This window comes from Chlorocebus sabaeus, chromosome 8, assembly GCF_047675955.1.
Source record: "Chlorocebus sabaeus isolate Y175 chromosome 8, mChlSab1.0.hap1, whole genome shotgun sequence".
Classification (NCBI taxonomy): domain Eukaryota; kingdom Metazoa; phylum Chordata; class Mammalia; order Primates; family Cercopithecidae; genus Chlorocebus; species Chlorocebus sabaeus.
In genome coordinates this window covers 75,475,872-75,500,865 of record NC_132911.1, presented here as the reverse complement: position 1 = coordinate 75,500,865, position 24,994 = coordinate 75,475,872, and the positions used below count along the sequence as shown (strand labels likewise).

Genomic DNA, 24,994 nt, shown 5'->3' with positions numbered 1-24,994 from the left:
TCATAAGGAACCAAAAAAGAGCCTGCATTGCCAAGACAATCCTAAGTCAAAAGAACAAAGCTGGAGGCATCACGCTACCTGACTTCAAACTATACTACAAGGCTACAGTAACCAAAACAGCATGGTACTGGTACCAAAACAGAGATATAGACCAATGGAACAGAACAGAGTCCTCAGAAATAATACCACACATCCACAGCCATCTGATCTTTGACAAACCTGAGAGAAACAAGAAATGGGGAAAGGATTCCCTATTTAATAAATGGTGCTGGGAAAATTGGCTAGTCATAAGTAGAAAGCTGAAACTGGATCCTTTCCTTACTCCTTATACGAAAATTAATTCAAGATGGATTAGAGACTTAAATGTTAGACCTAATACCATAAAAACCCTAGAAGAAAACCTAGGTAGTACCATTCAGGACATAGGCATGGGCAAAGACTTCATGTCTAAAACACCAAAAGCAACGGCAGCAAAAGCCAAAATTGACAAAGGGGATCTAATTAAACTAAAGAGCTTCTGCAAAGCAAAAGAAACTACCATCAGAGTGAACAGGCAACCTACAGAATGGGAGAAAATTTTTGCAATCTACTCATCAGACAAAGGGCTAATATCCAGAACCTACAAAGAACTCAAACAAATTTACAAGAAAAAAAAAGACCCATCGAAAAGTGGGCAAAGGATATGAACAGACATTTCTCAAAAGAAGACATTCATACAGCCAACAGACACATGAAAAAATGCTCATCATCACTGGCCATCAGAGAAATGCAAATCAAAACCACAATGAGATACCATCTCATACCAGTTAGAATGGCGATCATTAAAAAGTCAGGAAACAACAGGTGCTGGAGAGGATGTGGAGAAATAGGAACACTTTTACACTGTTGGTGGGATTGTAAACTAGTTCAACCATTATGGAAAACAGTATGGCGATTCCTCAAGGATCTAGAACTAGATGTACCATATGACCCAGCCATCCCATTACTGGGTATATACCCAAAGGATTATAAATCATGCTGCTATAAAGACACATGCACATGTATGTTTATTGCAGCACTGTTCACAATAGCAAAGACTTGGAATCAACCCAAATGTCCATCAGTGACAGACTGGATTAAGAAAATGTGGCACATATACACCATGGAATACTATGCAGCCATAAAATGGATGAGTTTGTGTCCTTTGTAGGGACATGGATGCATCTGGAAACCATCATTCTTAGAAAACTATCACAAGAACAGAAAACCAAACACGGCATGTTCTCACTGATAGGTGGGAACTGAACAATGAGATCACTTGGACTCGGGAAGGGGAACATCACACACAGGGGCCTATCATGGGGAGGGGGGAGGGGGGAGGGATTGCACTGGAAGTTATACCTGATGTAAATGATGAGTTTGTGGGTGCTGACGAGTTGATGGGTGCAGCACAGCAACATGGCACAAGTATACATATGTAACAAACCTGCACGTTATGCACATGTACCGTAGAACTTAAAGTATAATAATAATAATAATAATAAAAAGAAAACCCATGTGTACCTTTTGACTTCTCAAAAACTCAACTACTAATAGCATACTGGAAACTGGAAGTTTTAATGATAACATAAACAGTCAATTAACACACTTTTGGATATTATATACTATATTCATAGAGAAAAGAAAATGTTAAGAAAATTACAAGGAAGAGAAAATATATTTACTATCCATTAAGTGGAAGTGGATCATCATAAAGGTCTTCATCCTCATTGTCTTCATGTTGATTAGGCTGAGGAGGAGGAGGAGAGGTTGGTCTCGCTGTCTTGGGTGGCTAGCAGTAGAAGAAGATCCATGTATAAATGGACCCATGCAATTCCAGCCCCGGTTGTTCAGGGGTCAACTGTATTAACTTATTTTGTCTTTATAATAGTCCTCTGAAGTAGATACAATCATTATTCCATTTTTACAGATGGGGAAACTCCTAGCCACTGGGATGAATTGTCCACAATGGTGGTGAGACCCCTTCCCTTGGGCGTGTCCAGATTCCTCTTCTGTCTCACTATTTCCTCCATTTGATCTATGTAAATATTTAGCCATCACTGAAAAAAAACCTGGGTTTACATTTCCGCCATCCTTGTCTGAATCTGACCACTGTTTGCTGGGACTGTCCTAATAGCCAAATAACTGGTTTCCCCATTTCTTCTGTTGTTCCTCTGCAGCTGCTTCTCCACCCTCTTCTTCACTCAGCAGCTGGGTGATCATTTCAAAGACTAAACTAGACCAGGTCCCCCTACTAGGTAAAAATCTCAGTGACCTCCCATTTACTTAGGATAGCATCCAAACTCCAGACCACGACCTCAAGGTCTTCCTGGTCTCCTTCCCTTTACAAAGTCGTCTCTTGCTCCTCTCCTCTTGGACCCATGGGTGTGGTTCTCATTTGGAGGATACACAGAGTGTTCTCTGTAGACCTTTGCCTGCATGTCCTGCCCCTCATCTTTACATGCTTCCAACTACTTAGCAGTCAGGTCTTGGCTGAGATATCTCGGCTCTGTCCATTCTATTGGAGGAAACTTATACCTGTAACTGACCCGTGTTCTGTTTTATTTCCCAAAAAGAACCCTTTTGATATGAATGTAGCTTATTCATTCATTTAGTAATTCATTATGGTTTGTTTCCACCCACTCCAATGTAAACTCAGTCCTTGGGGCATGGACATCCTACCCTCAGCACCTGGGACAGTGCCACACTGTTGAGGGGTGGGGGGCAGTGAGTCTTTATTGAATGAAATATAGACTTCCAGTAAAGGCATAGACAGAGAGAAGAGAAGGAGCTAACACTGCATGCCATTGATATAGGAGTTAGGAATAAATCATTTAGGCAGATAGTGAGGGTAGAGGAGTACTTGGTAAGGTTTTCCTTTTAATGAAAAGCAGTCCCAAAATAATTTTCTTTTCTAACTAAGAAGCAGCCTGTAAAATTGAACTGCAGATGTAGACAGGCAAGCTGGAAGCTTGCACAGGTCAGTGCCAGCAGTTGTGTCAATAGGAAATGGCTACCTGGGACTAGGCATGTTCAAAAGGGTGGCTCCATATTCCCTTCTCTTTGCCAGCCACATGTACAGTAAGGAGCAAACAAGATGGACTGGCCAAGTGGAAAGCCCATTTGCGTAATATTAGGGTAGGGTGGCTAGCCTTCCCCATGTGCTGTGTGAGTGTTACAGCTGGTCCAACCAATCTGTGGGCAAGGGAGAGAGCTGTTCTCCTCTTTTTCTTTCTCTTTCTTTTGTCTATTAAATCTCCACCCCAAAACCCGCTCCTGTGTGTCTGTGTCCTTAATTTTCTTGGTGTGAGATGATGAATGAAGCTGCTTCACCATGGTAGGGAAAAAAAGGTCTGTAGAGGAGGAAGAACTGGAACTGGACATGATTTGGGTGGACTGAGGATGGGGTGAAGGAAGTCATTTTGGGCAATGAGAATGCTTTGAACAAAGATGTGGCAGAGATGCTTGAGAGCTGTTTGATGCATTAAAGAGCTTAGTATGCTAGCCTAGTGTACTGATGATCTGCTAATTTCAGTAAGGAGAGAGAATGCTGGGAACAAAGTAGAGACTGTATTTGGGGGCTCTAGAATGCCAAGGGGAGAAATCTGAGCCCTAAAACCATGATCAAAGAGGAGCCATTAAAAATTTTGACCAGGAGTTGTAATGTTAGAGGTGGTGCTTTAGAAAACTCATCTTCTGGGTATGCCCTCCATTTGGCCTATTTTTTATACTTTCTTAATTTAAGCCCTAAAAACCCCTTTGCTGCCCACCACTGTCTCTCTTTAAGATTTTCCCCAAAGTCTTTTCATTCTTGGGGTGTCAGGGTATGCTCAGGCATCTCATGATTCAGGCCACTTGACCTGGTGTGTGTGTATGAAAAATACACATCAGGGGCCTGACAAATGGGTGAAGCAGTGCATGTTTATTTTCATGTGTTTTCATGTTTGAATGTGTGCTTCTAAGACTAAACTCTCAGGAGGAAGCCAGTTGTGCTGTTTTATAGGTGTCAGTGATTAATCTGGCCAAATCATAGAGGTATCTGTTGTGGGCATTCTTTATTGATGAAACTGCTGTATAGTGTTGTCTCTTGGGTATGTCAGTGGCTAAATCCGCTCTGCAATCCAAGATACTTAATGCTGAATTATGTTCTACAGCAGGTAAATTTGAGTAAGGGTCTAGTTTATGTAATTTTTGGAGAAGTGAAAAACTTTTCCATTCACCAGTACTTACAGTGATCAAAGAAACAGCTGTTACCCTGCAAGTTCAGTCCCCTAAAGGGCTGATAAAGCCATCACTGCAGTTATTTCATACAACTTCCTTTTGTTAGACTTTGGGTGTCCTAATGCAACCAAGATCCTGCTATTTCATATAACCAAGAGAAAAAGATGATCCCGACAGTCAGGGAGCTTACAGTACATCACAAATCAATTTTATTAACTTAAACACAAAATTAATGAAGAAAAATTCTGTACACAACGGTGGACACAGCACACCTTTATACAGTAAGGCCAAGATAAACTTTGTCTTTTCAGTCTGCAGAGTACAAAAACATAAAATGAAAAGGTTAAAAAATTGTCAACTGTTTGCTTCAAGCAAAAAGGAAGAAAAAACTAATTCAATTGTGAATTTAAACAATTTGGATAATTCACAAATGACTAATTCTAGCAGCAACACACAACTTCAGAAAAGAATGAAGTAGCTCTTCGGCTACTTTGGGTCAAAGCTGGTGTTTCTTTTCCCTAATATATGATTAGAGAAGACTCATCCTAAGGGTAATTTCATGACAATGGATTGTGTTTGATTAGAGAAAATATTGCCCAGCCAAACGGACCACTTTTGGAGAAACTCTGATGGTGTGACAAAGGTGATCATTTTAATTCCCCAGATTGATGCCTGTCATGTAGTACATAATGCAGGTGGAGAGGAACATTGTTTCCACGGTGATGACAATGGCAATGAACTTTCCTCAGGGTGGGAAGAAGAAAGAGAAAATATGCACGTAGGGAGTAATGCAAAGCTTGCTGATTTCCGGATTAGCATCGTGTGTCTTCCTTTATCGAAGGAAAATGCAGACACGATAATAATTCTGAGCACATGAAAACTTTGTTAGTCTCCAATTCATGAACCATTTTATTAATAAAATATATCTACTATCATCTATATTCTTTGTGGGAAGAAGCATTTGAATAATTATTTTTTCCAAGTAGTTACATATAATACATTAGTGTGGAAATGAAAAAGTGAGGTGGTAGGAGAACTCATTTTTTTTCGAATTGTTTAAGAAACTGCTGTGTTATTTCATCAAGGCCCTCAGAAGAACTGATGCAGGAAAAAATTTTAGAAAACAAAATCCTTACTGACACTTGACATCCATGCTTTTGGTCTTGACAACAGTATCTAAAAAAAAATCCATTATCTACATATTTATACCCAATACTTAGATAAGGCATGGCACCTGAGTTTGTGCACATGCTGCCTCATGCTTCACTATCAAGGCATTGCTACCTTTCAATATCATTTCCCTAAACAATATGTAAAAGAATCATCCATTATTACAAATTTACACCAAAAATTCTTTCTGTACATGATTGTCTCAGTGATGTACATATTATACGTTTAAATTAGACATACTTAAAACTACTATGCGATGTGCTAAAATTCAAAGTACTGTACTTGCCATGTTGTGAGGCAGAGGCCTTTAATCACTTATTTCTAATGCTATTGTCTCTTCAATTATTTGATGTTAAAAATGTTAGGTGAATTGTAGGGTATGTGAATTATACCTCAATAAAGCTGTTTTTTTTTTTTTTTTTTTTAAAAAGTCTGTTCATAAATAAGTAGAGATGTACAGATTACCCTGGGTATGAGACACCAAAAAGTAAACCTTCTTTACAAGAAAATTCCTCCACTGGTATTCAGGAAACACATTTCAGTCTCTGTTGTGCAATTAGGTTTGCTGTATTGGAGAAGCTGTTTATATCACATTGAAAATGCTAACAACTGAAGCGTTTGCAGGTCCTTTCTTCACAGGTTTGAACCGTGTAGTTAATGTGGCAGACACATTACGCTGTGCTAGAACATTCTCATGGCTTATTTTCATTGGATTCACAGTACTAGAGTCAACAGCTGTTCTGAAGAAATAGACGTGGTCCTCCATTCACCACAAGGGCAGAGGTCAAGACTGACAGCAGCTGCGCATCAGCAGGTGGAAATTGCTAAGTTCTGGAGGCCGGCGCTGATGTGAGACTGGGGCCTGCTGGAACTGTCCCTGGTCACAGAGCAGCTGTGTGGTGTCAAAGTGCCGAGCTCTGTTACAGGTACTCCAGTTCCAAGGCGTGGTGCAGGGCCATGAGGTCTGAGTGGCTGGAGATCCTCCAGAAGGGCATCGCGTGCTGCAGCAGAGGCACACATACACGTGAGGACAGAGCACCCAGCACCAGCCCTGCCAGTGTTTTTGGAAATCCACTCCCATGCTCACCCCCATTTTCAGTATCATGGAAAATGCCAGCTAACATCTTAACATCACATCTGTTTAAAACAAAAATTCAAACTTAATCCTCCCCTAAGAATACTAGACTGACACGCCTGTAATCCCAGCACTTTGGGAGGCCGAGGCGGGGGGATCACAAGGTCAGGAGATAGAGACCATCCTGGCTAACACAGTGAAACCCCGTCTCTACTAAAAATACAAAAAATTAGCCGGGCGCGGTGACGGGCGCCTGTAGTCCCAGCTACTCAGGAGGCTGAGGCTGGAGAATCGCGTGAACCCGGGGGGGTGGAGCTTGCAGTGAGCCGAGATGGGGCCACTGCACTCCAGCCAGGGGGACAGAGCGAGACTCCGTCTCAAAAAAAAAAAAAAAAAAAATACTAGACTGAGTTTTAAATTGTAATCTAGAGTGTGTTTCTTTGAAGGGGATGGGTATTTCCTAACTGGATCTACACTGTGACTTGAATGCCAATTCCAAGCTTTAAATAAAAGAATGTTGCCAAATATGGCAGCTTTTCATGTATCCAGTGGGTTTTTCATGCTGAAAGTTTAAAAAGCTTGTACTTTATGAGTACAAGCTTTAAGCAGTTTTCCTTAGTTAGTAGTAGTTTACATTTTTTCTAACTTAATTGTGGCTCACATACAAAGCAACTTTTCCATTTATTTCCTTCAGTTATTCTTCATATTGACCTTAAAATGGCTTTACCATATGGAAAACATTTTAAATGAACATCTAAAGTTTTGTTTTGTTTTGTTTTAGGTTTTTGTAGTTGTTCTTTAAACCTCAATCTAAAACTCTAGTTTAAGTAGTGGGAATGTTTGTGATGCACGTGAATAAACCAAGGACAAGGAAAAGGAGAAGAAATCAGAAGTTACATCATCCATGAAGGGTGAAAATGTGAGGAACTTTTATGTTTCCAAAGCACTATAGTAAGTACTAATACGTCAGCAAAACCTTTTTAAGGGAAAGATAATCGTCACCCTCCAGAGGACAAAATTCTGTTTACCTTATAGAATAGGATTCTTAGGCAAAAGAAAATAATGTGGAGTCTGGAGTATAATTTGCAATTACAGTTCCGAGAAATTTGGAAAAATTTCAGACTAATAGGAGAATTTGGCATAGAAGCAAACAGAAATGAGGTTTTTTTTGTTTTTTTGTTTTTGTTTTTGTTTTTTTTTTTTTAATGTGTAGGTAACAGTGAAAGCCACTGACTATTTTGATATATAGATCACATAGCTGCTACATACTGGGATACAAACTATTACTTATGAACAATGTATTTGCCTCAGATTATCTGTTGAAATCACATACCACATTCCAATATGTAGACCTTTCTGGACTCAAGACTATTTTGGTGTATCTGTATATGTATCTGTTATTGAGTGATAACAGAACAGCCCAGAAATGAGTACTAAGTATTTCTTTGTAGATTTCTAGAAGGATGCTCTACTTGGCAACTTCACACTGTAAGACCTAGCATTGTGCATTCATTCATACAGAGCACAGTGTGCCAGGTGTAGAAGATACAGAGATGCATGTGTCACTCCCTCCCGTATTTTGAGTAGCAAAAATGTACAACAATCATCAGTGTTCATTTATGGCTTGTAGGAGGTGGGCAATTACCTTTGCCTAATGAACTGGGAAAATATCTGAAAGGAGGTGATAGTTGAGCTAGGTATGAAGGATTAACATTCAGAAAAACTGATGGTTATGTGCATTGGGGGACAGAAAATAATGGAGAAATTTATTGTTGGCATACTAGATACGTATGAGAGAAAGACTTGGCTGGTGACATGAGTGGCTGCAGGAGGCAACTGATGCAGGGCCTAGTAAGCCCTGCTAAGGAGTTTATTTGTAATAAACTCCTAATTCATAAATCTCAATAGTTATGATTTATTGGATATTGTGTTAGGCACTATGCTATGCACCTCAGACAGACAGAGGTACTATTATTACTATTGTACTAGTTAAAAAAAAAAAAAAGGAACTTGAGGCTTAGTGATGGAACAGAGAGGTTTAAATAAATGGCCAGTAAGGAGTGAAGCCAAGATCCATACCAGGTGTGACTCTGAAGCTCATATGCTATAATGCCTCCTACCTGTTCTCTGTGGGCTTTCTATTCAGCTGTGTAAATTATCAGCACCATAGCACAGGTTCAATCTCTCTCTCCCTCTCCCCCTCCCCCTCCCCATCGCCATCCTCCTCCCCCTCCCCATCGCCATCCCCATCGCCATCCCCATCCCCATCCCCATCCCCATCCATTCTCTGTGGGATAAGAGACCCTGGAAAAGAGTGATTATGATTCATAGGCCTGGGTTAGAAAAACGTTTGATCAGTTACAGCTTTCCTCTTCATTAGAACAGAAACTCATGTTGTAAAATATAGAACCCTATAAAGAAAAACAAATCATTTCTTATCCTACTACACAAAGCTCACCACTATAAACATTTCTTTATATGTTCATATATGTACATACTCAAACATAGTTGAATTTATGTGTTTATCAAGTATGTACCATTCAGCATCCTACTCATTTTACTACTTAATCTCAAATTTTAGACACATTTTAAAACTATTTTAAAAGTTTTCAGGTATTCAACTGTGCAGTGTTGCTATTTAACCACCTACTTGGTATCTATTTTTATATCCTCTTTATTTCTAATTGTTTTTCTTACTAGATTTGCCAATCATTATTGCCCTTCCTCAAAGTTTCTTGTCAACAGATAAAGGGATTAGATAGTATTCCTATTGATCTTAAGTACTATTATCTCAGGATGTAACAAAGGATGCTGAAAGCTCTTCAGATAATCATCTAGAAACTTTTAGGACAACCATCTTCATGAAAACATATAAAAATACTTGTGCGAAGTGCAACACCTTTTTTCAGAGCAGGTTCAGTCAAATTATTTTGCACGTCAATTGTCTGAGGTTCCATATGCTCCCCACAGACAAGTTAGAACCATTAACAATGCAAATCTAAAAACTATCGGTGCAATCAGAATCCTGCACTGAAGAATGCCATGACTCTCAGAGAAATCAAAAAAAGAACTGAAAAAAAAAATCCAGCTAATTCTTTGGTACATAAAGTATAAAGTGGGCATTTAATTTCATAGTAAACAAAGGACTGGTTCAATGGCTGTGTGTCTCATCTGTACATGTGTGTGGGTTGATGCCAGCTAGAGAACGCTTATGTTTTTCTTTTAAACCATATTCAACACTATCTGGAAAGGTGAAATAATCCACAAACAACCCTAGTTGGCTTGTTTACTGGCACTAAAATACGAATGGCTTTAGTCTTCCTGTAGAGAGTATTAGTAAGAACCATCTGGTCAAGCAGCACCCTGAAATGAGGTCAAAGGATGAAACTTCCTTACAGACAACTCATCACAATGCAGTGGGGATGGGCCATTTATGTGGGCAGAAGTGCCAAAGGTTCTACAATGAAAACTTTGCAAATCTTAGGCGTACATGAAAGAAAACTGGTAGACTCTGGGGACACTCCACCCACAAGGATAGCAACTCTATCCTCTGCACTCTTTCATGGCATGCAGGGTAGTGATGTCGGCTGTAGTTAGCAGTTTCATTCTCACAAAAATAGTGGACTTCCTTAAGACATGCACATTTTATATTAAGTGAATGACTATAAGAAGACTGAGTCTAGAGGAGAGGAGGTGTCAAACTCCTGTTAACAATCAGAACTAATACTGCACAATGGTAATATTTTCCCTAAGTATGTACCAATGTGAAGATTTTATGCATTTATAAAAAGCTTCTCAGGACAACTGGATAAAAAGTAAACTTTTTTTTCTTTTGCATCAATGTTTAGCCACTAGAAAAAACATTTCTTCTTCTGTGAAATCAGAGAGAAATGGTGGCAAAAGAGGAAAAGAAAAATACATGCCAGAATGAGGAGACCCGGGTTATATTCTCAACTTTGACATTAGCTCTGTGACCTTCAATTATGGCACAGTCTGCCTGAACCCCTAGTTTCTTTATAACATGAGGGTTTAGGGAAAATGACTCAGGGTTGCTTCTAGGTCAAAGAAAGTCTGTGACTTTATTACCAAAACAAAGTCTTTTACATGCATAGCAACGTAGCTACAGTAGATATGTCATACACACAAGACATATATCCCCCAATGCCAAGAGCTGACCAGCAGGCAAGCTATATCTGATGAAACAATTTTATTACAATATAAGGCAATGAGGGATTAAGAATTAAAAAGATAAATTCAGAAAGAAGAGAGCTCAGTTGTGACCTGGGCTAAGGTAAGGATAAGCTGAGCTTGAGCTGAATTTGAAGAATGGGCAAAGCTGGAGAGGTGGAGGGGAAGTGGATAGGGTTCCCAGTTAGGAGGAGTAATTGACCTGTTGGGGAGAGGGCTGTACTGGTGTGTAAAATCATAGAAATGTTAAGGAGGTTTGTCAAGGTAGCAGCACTTGGAATATTTAACTAAGGAGTTTAGACTTTTATCTTGTAAATGGAACAGGCGAGAGGCTAACACTTCCTCAGTGCCAAGAGACACAAAAAGGTGGGAGTATTTTAAGCAATTTAGGGCAGCAGTTGGGGAAGGATGGACTAAAGATGTTTCTGGCTGGTAGCGGAGAAACTAGGTAGAATTACAGTGGAAATGGAGTGGGTGTGATAGATGCAAGACATATTGTGAAGAGAGAGTTCATGTGACTCGGCGGTGGGTGGGAATTAACCCCAAATCATGTCTGAGTGGGCCAACTGGTTTGGGATAGCTGAATTCATTTGCTTGACATTCAGATGGGCAGAACATGGGATACTTACACGGAGATATTCTCTCAGGTTGCTGAAGCCCTGGGACTAAAAACAGAGCTACCCACAAATCTTAACAGAAATGACAGCTGGAACTGTAACATGCATATGATTCGTTTATCAAGATTAGGCATATATTGAGAGATGTAGGTATCAGGGCCTAAAATTAGCACATGCTTTTGTGTCTCCAGAACCAAAATTTTGCCTGATGGGAAAACAATGACACATCCTTCCTGTTCTTCTTGCCTACTGGAGCAACTTCAAAAATCTCCTTCCTCCATCCTCCCTCATCTGATATTTAGCATTTATACCTTTAGACTACATATAACATCCAACCATATAAAAAGCTGGGTATGTGGATACACATATGTAAATAGAATTTTCCTGAATTAAAAATGTGTTAATTACAATGTTTCAAAGTTTTTAAAGCATATACCCTCTGACTTAAGTATTACAGTTTTAGGAATTTATCCTACAGATGCACTTGCACATGCATGAACTGTAGAACTGTTTGCAATAGTAAATACTGGAAACCACCTAAATGCTCACCCCAGGGGACTGGTTAAATAGCACATCCACATAATGGAATACCGATGCAGTCACTTAAAAGCATTAGAGATGCAAAGCTTCATGTACTGATATAGAATAACTGCCAGGATGGATTAAGTGAAAAAGCAGGTCTGCAAAAAAGTATGTACTTCTCATTTCTGTAAAAAAAATACTTATTTGTGCTTTCATATGCAGATATCGTATTTAGAAAGTTTTGCAGATGGAGGTAAAAATACTTTTCAAATTGTAAATAAAGATATCAAGGGAGAACTTATTATGAAACTTATTGTACAACTATTGCTCTTTTATTTATATATCTGCTTCCCCTCTAGATGTAAGTATGCTCTTTAAGGATGAAGATGAAATCCAATTCAAAGCCTGGCATATAGTAAGTGATTAACTATAAATGAATTTATGACTTTACAAAAATAACATTCACTGCACTTGGTGTTTATAACGTTGATGACCCACTTAAACTAAAAACAAAAAATTGCTTTACAAATGTTATTTTATAAAACTGGCTTGTATTTTTCTCCTAAATAAGCTTGAAATTGGGTTCTATTAATCAGGTTCTCAGCTTCATCTTGGATTTCAGCAAGTTTTAGAATGCACATATAAAATGAACATATTTAATGAAGCCTTTGTCATTGTGCAGAATAATGGATGCTTGCCATTTTTTTTCTCTCTTCGCCATTAACAAGATATTTGTTTTAAATAGTTATCTGAAAATAGTTAATTTATTAGCAAGGCCACTTTTACTAATCTAGAAGTGAAAACTAGATGTCAATGTACAGGAGACTATTTCCTACATTGTTTTAAAACAATCATACCTAGGTCTAATCATTTTCTCTCAAGCCATGTTGCATTAGGGAAACAAATAATTTACGGTAAAAAAAGAACAGCTGGTAGATTTTGACAACAAAAGGCATACGTCAAAGGAAGACTTCCATAGGTAGAGACTTCCCACAATCTTTCTAAGAACAAAGAGGCACTCACACAAACTCTTGCAAGAGATCCTTTTAAAATGAGGTTGTTCTTTTATGAAACAAAGGTATTTCTAACTTCTTCTCTTTGAAGGAGGTACTTTTTATGATACAAATTATAGAGTTAGATTAAATTACTGATGAAAGCCCTTGGACTACACTGGCAGAGAGAATAAGGATGACAGAATAGATTTCAACTGACCATTAACCAAATAGGCAACTGGCAGATTTACTTACTGGGTTTTGTTTCTGTGCTTTAAACAAAGTAACAATCTCTAGCAAAAGAACATTATTTAAGGAGATGACAGATCTCTACAGGGAAAAGAAGAGCATGTTGTATTAGATTTTGAAGGAGACAGGAAACTAAGAGAGACAAGCTGCATAGTTAAAATCAATTTTGAAGCAATGTGAAATGTTTTGATTTGGCAAAACATTTTAGTGCTCAAATGTGCAGAACTTCATTGGTTTGCTATTAATTTTATTTAATAAACTAAATTGCTCAGGAGCTAAAGCACATATCAGAATTACATGTTTTAAAAAATTTAATCATGAATGTAAAATTAAGGGAAAGAAGACACTTATATAGTTATATCTGACTCCCAAAAAGAAAGAAGAATTGCATTTTACTCTAATAACTTTTTGAAAAACCATGTAAATGCTTTTTTAGTAAGTCAAGTCATATTTACGATATATAAATGTAGTTTATAGTCTGAAGAAACTTTTGTTTTTAAACAGGGTCTCAATCTGTCGCCCAGGCTGGAGTGCAGTGGTGCCATCACAGCTCACTGTAGCTTTGACATCCGAGGCTCAGGTGATCCTCACACCTCAGCCTCTCGAGTAGCTGGGGCTACAGGCAGCACCACTATGCTGGGCTAATTTTTGTACTTTTTGTAGAGATAGGTTTCACCATGTTGCCCAGGCTGGTCTCAAACTCCTGGGCTCAAGCGAGCCACCTGTCTCAGCCTCCCAAAGTGCTGGGATTACAAGTGTGAGCCACCACTCTCAGACTGTAGAAACTGTTTGCGAAATCTCACAGTCAGAGGAAATAACTGAGTTCAAATCCTAATTTAGCTACTTTCTAGCTGTGTGATTTTGGCTGAATTATTCACACTTACAGTGCCTCAGTTTTCTCATCTGTAAAATAGGTCTAAGGATTCCTTCATAGGATTATGAGGATTTAATGAGAAAAATGGATGGGAAGGCCTAAAAGAGGGACTGGGATATAATAAGGGCTTTATAATTGGTAGCATTTTTTTTTCTTTGGGACAGGATCTCATTCTGTCATCCCAGCTGGAGTGCAGTGGCATGAGTTCGGCTAACTGCAATCTTGACCTCCCGGGCTCGAGTGATTCTCCCAACTCAGCCTCCTGAGTAGCTGGGACTACAGGCAGCCACCACCACGCTCGGGTAATTTTTATATCTTTTATAAAGACAGGGTTTTGCCATGTTGCCCCAGCTGGTCTCAAACTCCTGAGCTGAAGTAATCCACCCACCCTGGCCTCGCAAAGTGCTGGGATTACAGGTGTGAGCCTGGCCTGGTAGCAATTTTTATTACTTACTACTATTATTAATCCTACAGCATAGAAAGCCATCTCTTAGTTTCTTTAGCTTGAGTTTTCATATGTAGTTTTAAAAATGAGATATTGTTGAACTGTAGAGAGCTTCTCCTCTTAAATTGTTTCCCGTAGGTTAAATATTAAGTATTCTCTCCTTCTGTGTAGCACTCCACTTTAAAGATACTCATTATCTTTTGTGAATGATTAGATCCTTGTCTCTTAACTCATATACAAGGACGACTATTTATATACTAGTTAACCTGTCTCCTTCAATAAAGTTAGAAAATAAGAAAGTAATGTTCAACATCTCACTCTAAGTTGTAAATTGATGATGTCTGAATCTTTTACAAGATTATCAGAAATTTAGATATTGTGAAAAATTAGTCCATTTTACACAGTCACACAGGCAGTTCTCAAGGTACAAAGAGTGGTTTACAGCAGATATTTTTGGGCTCTTATCACATACAGTCATCCGTGAAATAAAAATGGAAAGCGAGGAGGACTCATTTGGTCAAAAAATTCAGAGTATGTTTTCTGCAGGTGGCTGCCTAATTTCTTTTTTGTGTTCCCTATATTAAAAAAAAAAAGACATGTCCAAAGATAAACAGTAGAAACAGTCTTTTTTAAAAGCCATTCTATGTTTAATTTTATTCTGTAATTGTTGATTGGTTGTTGAGAAAACACAAATATCAGAGTTTATTATCAGAGTGATCTAGGAAAGAAGGTTAAAAAAAAAAAAAAGAGAGAAGGATTTTCCAAATAATTGTAATAGAATACTTTTGTACAAAGAAGGATTTTCCAAATAATTGTAATAGAATACTTCTGTACACCTTATAATCTATTCTTTGGTACTGTTGTAAATGAATTGTACCAGCATTTCAATTGTGTTTTATTGGGTTGTTCCTACTGCCATCACCAACATTCAATATGTATTAAATTAGTATTAAAACTTTATAATATACATAGAAGTAATTGGAAACCCTCTAAAGACTATGAGTCAGTGAGGCAAACATTTAAGAACTGTCTATAGCTTTAAAAATTAAATAAATTATAAACCTCAGTCTGTTTCCAGTAAAATTAAAAATTAAGTAAAACTGACCGGGCACAGTGGCTCATGCCTGTAATCCTAGCACTTTGGGAGGCAGAGGCAGGTGGATCACTTAAGGTCAGGAGTTTGAGACCAGCCTGTCCAACTGGTGAACCCTGTCTCTACTACAAATACAAAAATTAGCCAGGAATCATGGCACATGCCTGTAATCCCAGCTATGCAGGAGACTGAGGCAGGAGAATCACTTGAACCTAGGAGGCGGAGGTTGCAGTGAGCCGAGATCGTGCTACTGCATTCCAGCCTGGGTGACAGAGGGTGACTCTTTCTCAAACAAAAAACAAAAAACAAAACAAAACAAAACAAAAACAAAAGCAACCAAAAATGAACCTCAGCCTATTTCCAGTATAAAAATTAACTGAAATCTTTTAACTAAAATGTTTCGTTACATCAGAAATACATAAAATTTTCATGTCTGCTCTACCAACAAAATGTATTGAGCACCCGTTTGTCAAAGCTGCCAGGATTAGAATCTACCAGGAAGTGTCAGCATTTGCCTAATGTAATGAGTTAATGGGTGCAGCAAACCAACATGGCACATATATACCTATGTATCAAATCTGTACATTGTGCACATGTACCCAAGAACTTAAAGTATAATTAAAAAAAAAAACCAATCTTAACTGCTCTTCAAAGACAGCAAATACTCTAGTCCTATTAATACTTTCAATTCTAACACCAAACCAAGAATTCCTTTGTTTTTGCCATGTTGTGTTCACTGACGTCAAACTTCTAAGAATTGTAAGTATCAGAAAGGTTTAGGAAGGGACTCACCCACAGAAACCTTGATAAGATCCAAAGGATTTCACTTGTGTTCCTTGCATTTTAAGTAATCAATTTCATAGGCATCCCTCTCTGCCTACCACAAGCAAGAAAGCCACATTTTGGCAATCTTTGATATTAAACCTTCTGGTGGATACCAGAGGGAGAAGGACCAGCCTGGAGATGGATTCACACCTTGGCCTAGGGCCATACTGGTCAGAGGTGCAAACTTGTTCCATCCCTGCCCTGCTGGCCACTAGGAGGGTCCTGAATAGGAATGGCTTGGGAATTCCAGAGGCTTTCCTAGAAAGAAGATTTGAGTCTGGATCTTGGAAAACATTCTCTTTAACTCTCCAGGATTGTGTTTTGGGGATTCTGACTTAGTCTGGGAAAGGTTTTATTTTATAAAGACAGCCCAGAGGGGTAACAGAGGCACCCAATGATGCTAGTGTTGGTCATCGGTGAAGTGGGAAGATTAGAACTATGGCTTAAATGGCAAATGCTGCTTCACATTGAGCATGAGGAGACCTGAAGTCATGTGTGGATTTCCACCAGCACCAACCAGAGTCACACAAGTTTGTGACTGAGATACATTCTTTATATATGGGTATTTATGAAATTATCTAGTTATAAAATTAGGGTCAGTGATTATGCATTTGGTGGAACTCAGAGGCACTGAAGGTAAACTAGGCCATCTTCAGAGCCTGTAGGAAGGCTGGCCATGTATCATACTTAGTCTCAGTGCTGCATCTGTAATCTGGTGACCTTATATGCTGTTTCTGGTATATGCTGAAATATTCCAGAAGGGCTGAAATACTATATCATTTATGGAAACATACATGGATTCCTATGAGTGAGTAAGGAAGGGAATGGAAAATTATGCTGTTGGTTAATCCCATAAAATATTTAATTGTTCTTCAATTCAAGAAACATTTACAGAGTACAACTATGACAAGATTTAGGGAGTTACAAAAAAATTTGAAGACTGTCTCAACAAACCAAGCAAAATAAGATCCCTGAATCTGAAAAGCTCACATTTCTTTTTTTTTTTTTTTTGCTGAAACAGGCACATAAACAATAACAATAGCTACCATTTGTTGTGTACTTTATATATATCTATATTAATGGAGTTATATATCTTAACTAAATCTAATCCTCAAAATAGCCCAATGAGCTAAGTGCTATTACTATCCCATTTATAGATAAGAAAAGGGAAATGGATAAGAACTTGTTCAAAGTCACAGGAAGGGTAAATGGCAGGGTCATAATTCAAACTCATGCTGTCTGGCTGAAGAATCCAAGCTATCTACCACTGTAGCTCCTTCAGTTAAAATATAAGGGAGCATGACTATAATTGATCTCTTAAAAACAGAAGAGAAAAGGTAGTACATGAATTGAATTTTGCAAATGAATAAGACAATGACAGAAGGGCATTAGGGAAAAGATTCCAAGGAGAGACAACAGGAAGGAAAATCTGTGTGGCATGGTCGAGGAAAGCTGAATGGACTGACATGACTACGGTGAAAGGTACGGGAGGGAGACAGATCAGAAAGGCAGGCTATAACCAGACTGTGGAGACCCTCAGTGTCAGGCTAAGGAAAGTGGCCCTTGGCTTTTAAAAATGCAATGAGAGGCACAACAAGAAAGCTTTTGCTCAGAGAAATGATAGAATTTCACCTGCAGCGATTCAGAAGAATGTAATGAAGTGCAATGGGCAAAGTGGGAGTCAAGAGATTTATACTTGGGTCCACTCCCTTCCCCCTGCCCGGAGAGAGACAGGTAGGACCTCATGATACAAAGAAGACATCGAGTCCTCTGGGGCAGCAGATAGTTTTATCTTCCAACCCAGCTTTGACCAACTGGTAGAGGCTTTCTGAAGGATGTTTGCAAGGTTCTTAGGCTACGTCCGGGCTCAGGTAACAAGGTTTGAACCACCTGGCATGTCTGCCATGGGTACAGAGAAGGTCCTGCTGGCACGTGTGTTATCTCTGCTCTGGATGACAGCTACACCACTAACAACCCTTCAGTTCTGCTCCCAAAGTCTACCTTCTATGAACACCACTTGTGGCTCCTGAGTTTGTGCACACTACTATTCAGAAAGATCACTCCATATTTATTGAATTCTACTTTACCCTGTTCAGTGCTTAGAGTACTGCACATATTCATCGTATGTTTCACAGAAATGGAACCTGTTTAAATAATCCAGTTATGAGAATCCTGAGGACTGAAAAAACAGATGAGACAAGATGCCCCATCTAGGAATGCTCACCTTTTTTGCTCCTTGTTCTTCTTCTACACCATCTCCTATAACAACATACACCACTTTTCTTCCAAACCTTTGAATTATCCTCTCGAAACAGCTTTCTTTTCCTAGTGAACAAAAATAAGTCATAGAAAATGTGAAGTTTGGGTAACCTAATGTGATAGTGCTTGAAGTGTCTGTATAAAATGCTTTCTTCATGCTCTGATTCGACTGTCCCACTTGTGCCTCTAGGAGGAGTGCTTTTTATGCCACTTTGGTTGTATGTGCCACAGCACAATGAATTACAAAGTAAATTAATTAACAGCGTGGCCTCCTGTCCTTTGAAAACTGATAGTTAAATACTCCCTTCCCAAGGACTCCTTTATTTAAAAATGGGATCTAGTCAATCACAGCATTGCAGTTGGGGTGGTGGGGGAAAGTACTGTTTTGCAGTGGGACTTCTTTTTCCCCCTGTATATAAGCTGAACTCCAGCATCAGCAACTCTGGCAACATATTTTAACTTGATTAAAACAAATGTTTTTCTATATCAAACTCTGAAAATATCTGATCCAAAGACTAGTGAGAATGATAAAAAATAACTGGACTTGTTTTTGTTCTAGCAGGAAAACACAAACATTGGAATTAGCATATTCCTTCATTTGCAGGTTGAATTAAAGACCCTGAAAGCCTGATGTAGTCTTGTAAAACTCCTTCTGAAATAAATGTCAGATAATTTGGGGTAGTACAGCAAGATGGTACCTGCCTTACCCAGGCATCTAATGTTCAATGAAGCACTTTCCTGGAGGAAAACTGGAATAAAGGTAATAGAATACCTTTATCTGTCTATTATCTTTCCCGTGTCATGACTTAGTTTGGGCTCCTGTGGCGGCTACACTGTCAGCACATCCCTGCGGTTAATGCAAGCATTGTTTCTTCTCAGAGAAGAGACTGGTGTTCCAAGTCTTGGACTGCCAATAGGGTCGTTTTAATGGACAATGGGACAGTTTATAGTTTTCAAATGTGAATGGCTGAGCAAAGCCTGCACCTCTTTCAAATAAGGATCAGATATACACATGAACAAATTGCTTGTTTGCTTAAACAAATGTCTGCTTTATATTTGTATTTTGCACTAAAATCTCTAGTTTGCATCTGACACAATGAAATAGAGCTAGCCTTATTCAAAGGATGCAATTTAAATGCCTCTTTAGTTGTCCACTAAACTGTGAAATATTAAATCCACTTTAAGAAACAAATACAAAGCATAGTTTTCACTGCAAAAATATATGACCAAAAACTTCGATGTCATGAAACTTTTTCCCTCCTTACAGGGAAATGCTTATGTGTTTTTGCAAAGCTTCCCTCTTGTGGAAAAAGGAAGGTAAATTCAATGTAATTTAAAGGTGAAGTTGTGGTAGACAAAAAAGAACAAAGATACAACATACCAGAATCTCTGGGACACATTTAAAGCAGTGTGTAGAGGGAAATTTATAGCACTAAATGCCCACAAGAGAAAGCAGGAAAGATCTAAAATTGACACTCTAACATCGCAATTAAAAGAACTAGAGAAGCAAGAGCAAACACATTCGAAAGCTAGCAGAAGGCAAGAAATAACTAAGATCAGAGCAGAACTGAAGGAGATAGAGACACAAAAAACCCTCCAAAAAATCAATGAATCCAGGAGTTGGTTTTTTGAAAAGATCAACAAAATTGACAGACCACTAGCAAGACTAATAAAGAAGAAAAGAGAGAAGAATCAAATCGACGCAATTAAAAATGATAAAGGGGATATCACCACCGACCCCACAGAAATACAAACTACCATCAGAGAATACTATAAACACCTCTACGCAAATAAACTGGAAAATCTAGAAGAAATGGATAATTTCCTGGACACTTACACTCTTCCAAGACTAAACCAGGAAGAAGTTGAATCCCTGAATAGACCAATAGTAGGCTCTGAAATTGAGGCAGTAATTAATAGCCTACCAACCAAAAAAAGTCCAGGACCAGATGGATTCACAGCTGAATTCTACCAGAGGTACAAGGAGGAGCTGGTACCATTCCTTCTGAAACTATTCCAATCAATAGAAAAAGAGGGAATCCTCCCTAACTCATTTTATGAGGCCAACATCATCCTGATACCAAAGCCTGGCAGAGACACAACAAAAAAAGAGAATTTTAGACCAATATCCCTGATGAACATCGATGCAAAAATCCTCAATAAAATACTGGCAAACCGGATTCAGCAGCACATCAAAAAGCTTATCCACCATGATCAAGTGGGCTTCATCCCTGGGATGCAAGGCTGGTTCAACATTCACAAATCAATAAACATAATCCAGCATATAAACAGAACCAAAGACAAGAACCACATCATTATCTCAATAGATGCAGAAAAGGCTTTTGACAAAATTCAACAGCCCTTCATGCTAAAAACGCTCAATAAATTCGGTATTGATGGAACGTACCTCAAAATCATAAGAGCTATTTATGACAAACCCACAGCCAATATCATACTGAATGGGCAAAAACTGGAAAAATTCCCTTTGAAAACTGGCACAAGACAGGGATGCCCTCTCTCACCACTCCTATTCAACATAGTGTTGGAAGTTCTGGCTAGGGCAATCAGGCAAGAGAAAGAAATCAAGGGGATTCAGTTAGGAAAAGAAGAAGTCAAATTGTCCCTGTTTGCAGATGACATGATTGTATATTTAGAAAACCCCATTGTCTCAGCCCAAAATCTCCTTAAGCTGATCAGCAACTTCAGCAAAGTCTCAGGATACAAAATTAATGTGCAAAAATCACAAGCATTCTTATACACCAGTGACAGTCAAAGAGCCAAATCAGGAATGAACTTCCATTCACAATTGCTTCAAAGAGAATAAAATACCTAGGAATCCAACTTACAAGGGATGTAAAGGACCTGCAGACGACATGATTGTATATTTAGAAAACCCCATTGTCTCAGCCCAAAATCTCCTTAAGCTGATCAGCAACTTCAGCAAAGTCTCAGGATACAAAATTAATGTGCAAAAATCACAAGCATTCTTATACACCAGTGACAGTCAAACAGAGAGCCAAATCAGGAATGAACTTCCATTCACAATTGCTTCAAAGAGAATAAAATACCTAGGAATCCAACTTACAAGGGATGTAAAGGACCTCTTCAAGGAGAACTACAAACCACTGCTCAGTGAAATCAAAGAGGACACAAACAAATGGAAGAACATACCATGCTCATGGATAGGAAGAATCAATATCGTGAAAATGGCCATACTGCCCAAGGTAATTTATAGATTCAATGCCATCCCCATCAAGCTACCAATGAGCTTCTTCACAGAATTGGAAAAAACTGCTTTAAAGTTCATATGGAACCAAAAAAGAGCCTGCATCTCCAAGACAATCCTAAGTCAAAAGAACAAAGCTGGAGGCATCACGCTACCTGACTTCAAACTATACTACAAGGCTACAGTAACCAAAACAGCATGGTACTGGTACCAAAACAGAGATATAGACCAATGGAACAGAACAGAGTCCTCAGAAATAATACCACACATCTACAGCCATCTGATCTTTGACAAACCTGAGAGAAACAAGAAATGGGGAAAGGATTCCCTATTTAATAAATGGTGCTGGGATAACTGGCTAGCCATAAGTAGAAAGCTGAAACTGGATCCTTTCCTTACTCCTTATACGAAAATTAATTCAAGATGGATTAGAGACTTAAATGTTAGACCTAATACCATAAAAACCCTAGAGGAAAACCTAGGTAGTACCATTCAGGACATAGGCATGGGCAAAGACTTCATGTCTAAAACACCAAAAGCAATGGCAGCAAAAGCCAAAATTGACAACTGGGATCTCATCAAACTAAAGAGCTTCTGCACAGCAAAAGAAACTACCATCAGAGTGAGCAGGCAACCTACAGAATGGGAGAAAATTTTTGCAATCTACTCATCTGACAAAGGGCTAATATCCAGAACCTACAAAGAACTCAAACAAATTTACAAGAAAAAAACAAACAACCCCATCCAAAAGTGGGCAAAGGATATGAACAGACATTTCTCAAAAGAAGACATTCATACAGCCAACAGACACATGAAAAAATGCTCATCATCACTGGCCATCAGAGAAATGCAAATCAAAACCACAATGAGATACCATCTCACACCAGTTAGAATGGCGATCATTCAAAAGTCAGGAAACAACAGGTGCTGGAGAGGATGTGGAGAAATAGGAACACTTTTACACTGTTGGTGGGAGTGTAAACTAGTTCAACCATTATGGAAAACAGTATGGCGATTCCTCAAGGATCTAGAACTAGATGTACCATATGACCCAGCCATCCCATTACTGGGTATATACCCAAAGGATTATAAATTATGCTGCTATAAGGACACATGCACATGGATGTTTATTGCAGCACTATTCACAATAGCAAAGACTTGGAATCAACCCAAATGTCCATCAGTGACAGATTGGATTAAGAAAATGTGGCACATATACACCATGGAATACTATGCAGCCATAAAAAAGGATGAGTTTGTGTCCTTTGTAGGGACATGGATGCAGCTGGAAACCATCATTCTTAGCAAACTATCACAAGAACAGAAAACCAAACACCGCATGTTCTCACTCGTAGGTGGGAACTGAACAATGAGATCACTTGGACTCGGGAAGGGGAACATCACACACCGGGGCCTATCATGGGGAGGGGGGAGGGGGGAGGGATTGCATTGGGAGTTATACCTGATGTAAATGACGAGTTGATGGGTGCAGCACACCAACATGGCACAAGTATACATATGTAGCAAACCTGCACGTTGTGCACATGTACCCTACAACTTGAAGTTTAATAATAATAAATAAATTAAAAAAAAAAAAAATTCCTTGCCTATATACTATCTCCTATTGGGTTCATTGTCAATTTGGGGTCATGTAGAAATTTTTCACAATAGAGGTTAAGAAAATGAAGCTTAGATTTTAGAAGTTAACTATTAGTTTTATATGAAATATTCATTTTGATGAGTCAATTTTGTCTGAAAAGTCATCATAGCTCTGCCAACTGAGATACCAGTCATCTCCTCCTATGACTTTAGCATTTTGCCTACAATAAAAATTACTGGGGCCAGGCACAGTAGCTCACACCTGTAATCCCAGCACTTTGGAAGGCCAAGGCAGATCACCTGAGGTCAGGAGTTTGAGACCAGCCTGGCTAACATGGAGAAACCCTGTCTCTACTAAAAATACAAAAATTAGCTGGACGTGGTGGTGTGTGCCTGTAATCCCAGCTACTCGGGGAGGCTGAGGCAGGAGAATCACTTGAACCCAGGAGGCAGAGGTTGCAAAACAGGCTGAGATCGTGCCACTGCACTCCAGCCTAGGTGACAGAATAAGACTCCATGTCAAAAGAAAAAAAAAACTGCTGGGTTTTCTGCATTCATCCCCACATATATCTTATTTGATGGTGAAATCCTACTTCTATCACCACATATGTTTTATTCTGTATTGAAAAAAAAGCTTAATATTTTAAACAAAATGCCCATTAAAAAATGCTTACTGGATTGTAATTTCCTATTACCATTTTCAAATTATTTGGGATTAAACTTCAATGCATATGCTATGTAATACACTATTCCTACTTTCTGAGAAGCTAGGCTACCCGCTTCAGTACTATGGGCTGCTTTGGCATTTGTTCCAACCTTCATGTGCTGGTAAACCTTTTCCACAATCCCTGTTTACAACACAATATAATTCCTCTTAATTGATATAGATGAAAATAGAATTAACATGTGACTTAAACTGTTTGTTATTTTTATGGAACATGAAATCACATAAAAGTTCTGTTATAATAGGCTACTAGGAATTTTATTCTATTTGATATATTTCTTGCTTTTTGATAGGTATTTTCCAACAATTTGTTCTTGGTCCTTCTTGGGAAGCATCAGTCATTCTCAAACTCCAGATATGTATTTCTAACTTGAAAGGTTAGCCTGGATGAATCCCATCAGCACCCTGCTGAGTGTGTCTTCCTGCCATTGACTGAAGACCCCATCGGGTCTCTTCCAACTCAACACTGATAAAAATCAAACCTGATTTCCCCATCAGTTAATTGTGCCACTGTTGACCCAGGTGCCTACAAGAAATCTTGTGTCAGCCTTCTTCAAAATAAATGGCCATTCATGCAGCCATTCATTCAACAAATTCATCTCTACATTTATTGAGTACCTACTGTGTGCTGGGTGTTACAGCTATTATGATGAGCAAGAGAGACAAACCCAGTCCTCAAGATTATTACAGTATGACGGGGAAGTCATACTATGAACAAATAATTATAAAAGTAGTTTTTTAGTAATCATTTAGTAAATGCTTTGAAGGAGAAGCACAGGAAGTGTAAAAGTGCGGGCAAATGGAAGTTAGACCTACAGGGATTCCATTTTTGCCCCTTTTTATTATATGGAGTTGAGCAGCCAAAGACAGCCTTCTTGCCACCTGCTAGAACGCTCA

The 24,994-nt window shown here is 38.7% G+C and overlaps 1 protein-coding gene across 10 annotated transcripts in view; it reads right to left on the bottom strand.

Annotated features, from left to right (window-relative positions):
* Window positions 1-4,425: 4,425 nt before the first annotated feature.
* EYA1 (EYA transcriptional coactivator and phosphatase 1) overlaps window positions 4,426-24,994 on the bottom strand; it is a 345,314-nt gene continuing 324,745 nt past the window's right edge. For all 10 annotated transcript variants that reach the window (XM_038000399.2, XM_038000401.2, XM_038000400.2 and 7 more), the window contains 2 exons: window positions 18,514-18,614; window positions 4,426-6,410 (listed from right to left, as the gene is read on the bottom strand). In XM_038000399.2, coding sequence (XP_037856327.1) covers window positions 6,330-6,410; window positions 18,514-18,614 — 182 coding nt within the window. In that variant the 3' untranslated portion in view covers window positions 4,426-6,329. The remainder of the gene's footprint in view (window positions 6,411-18,513; window positions 18,615-24,994) is intronic.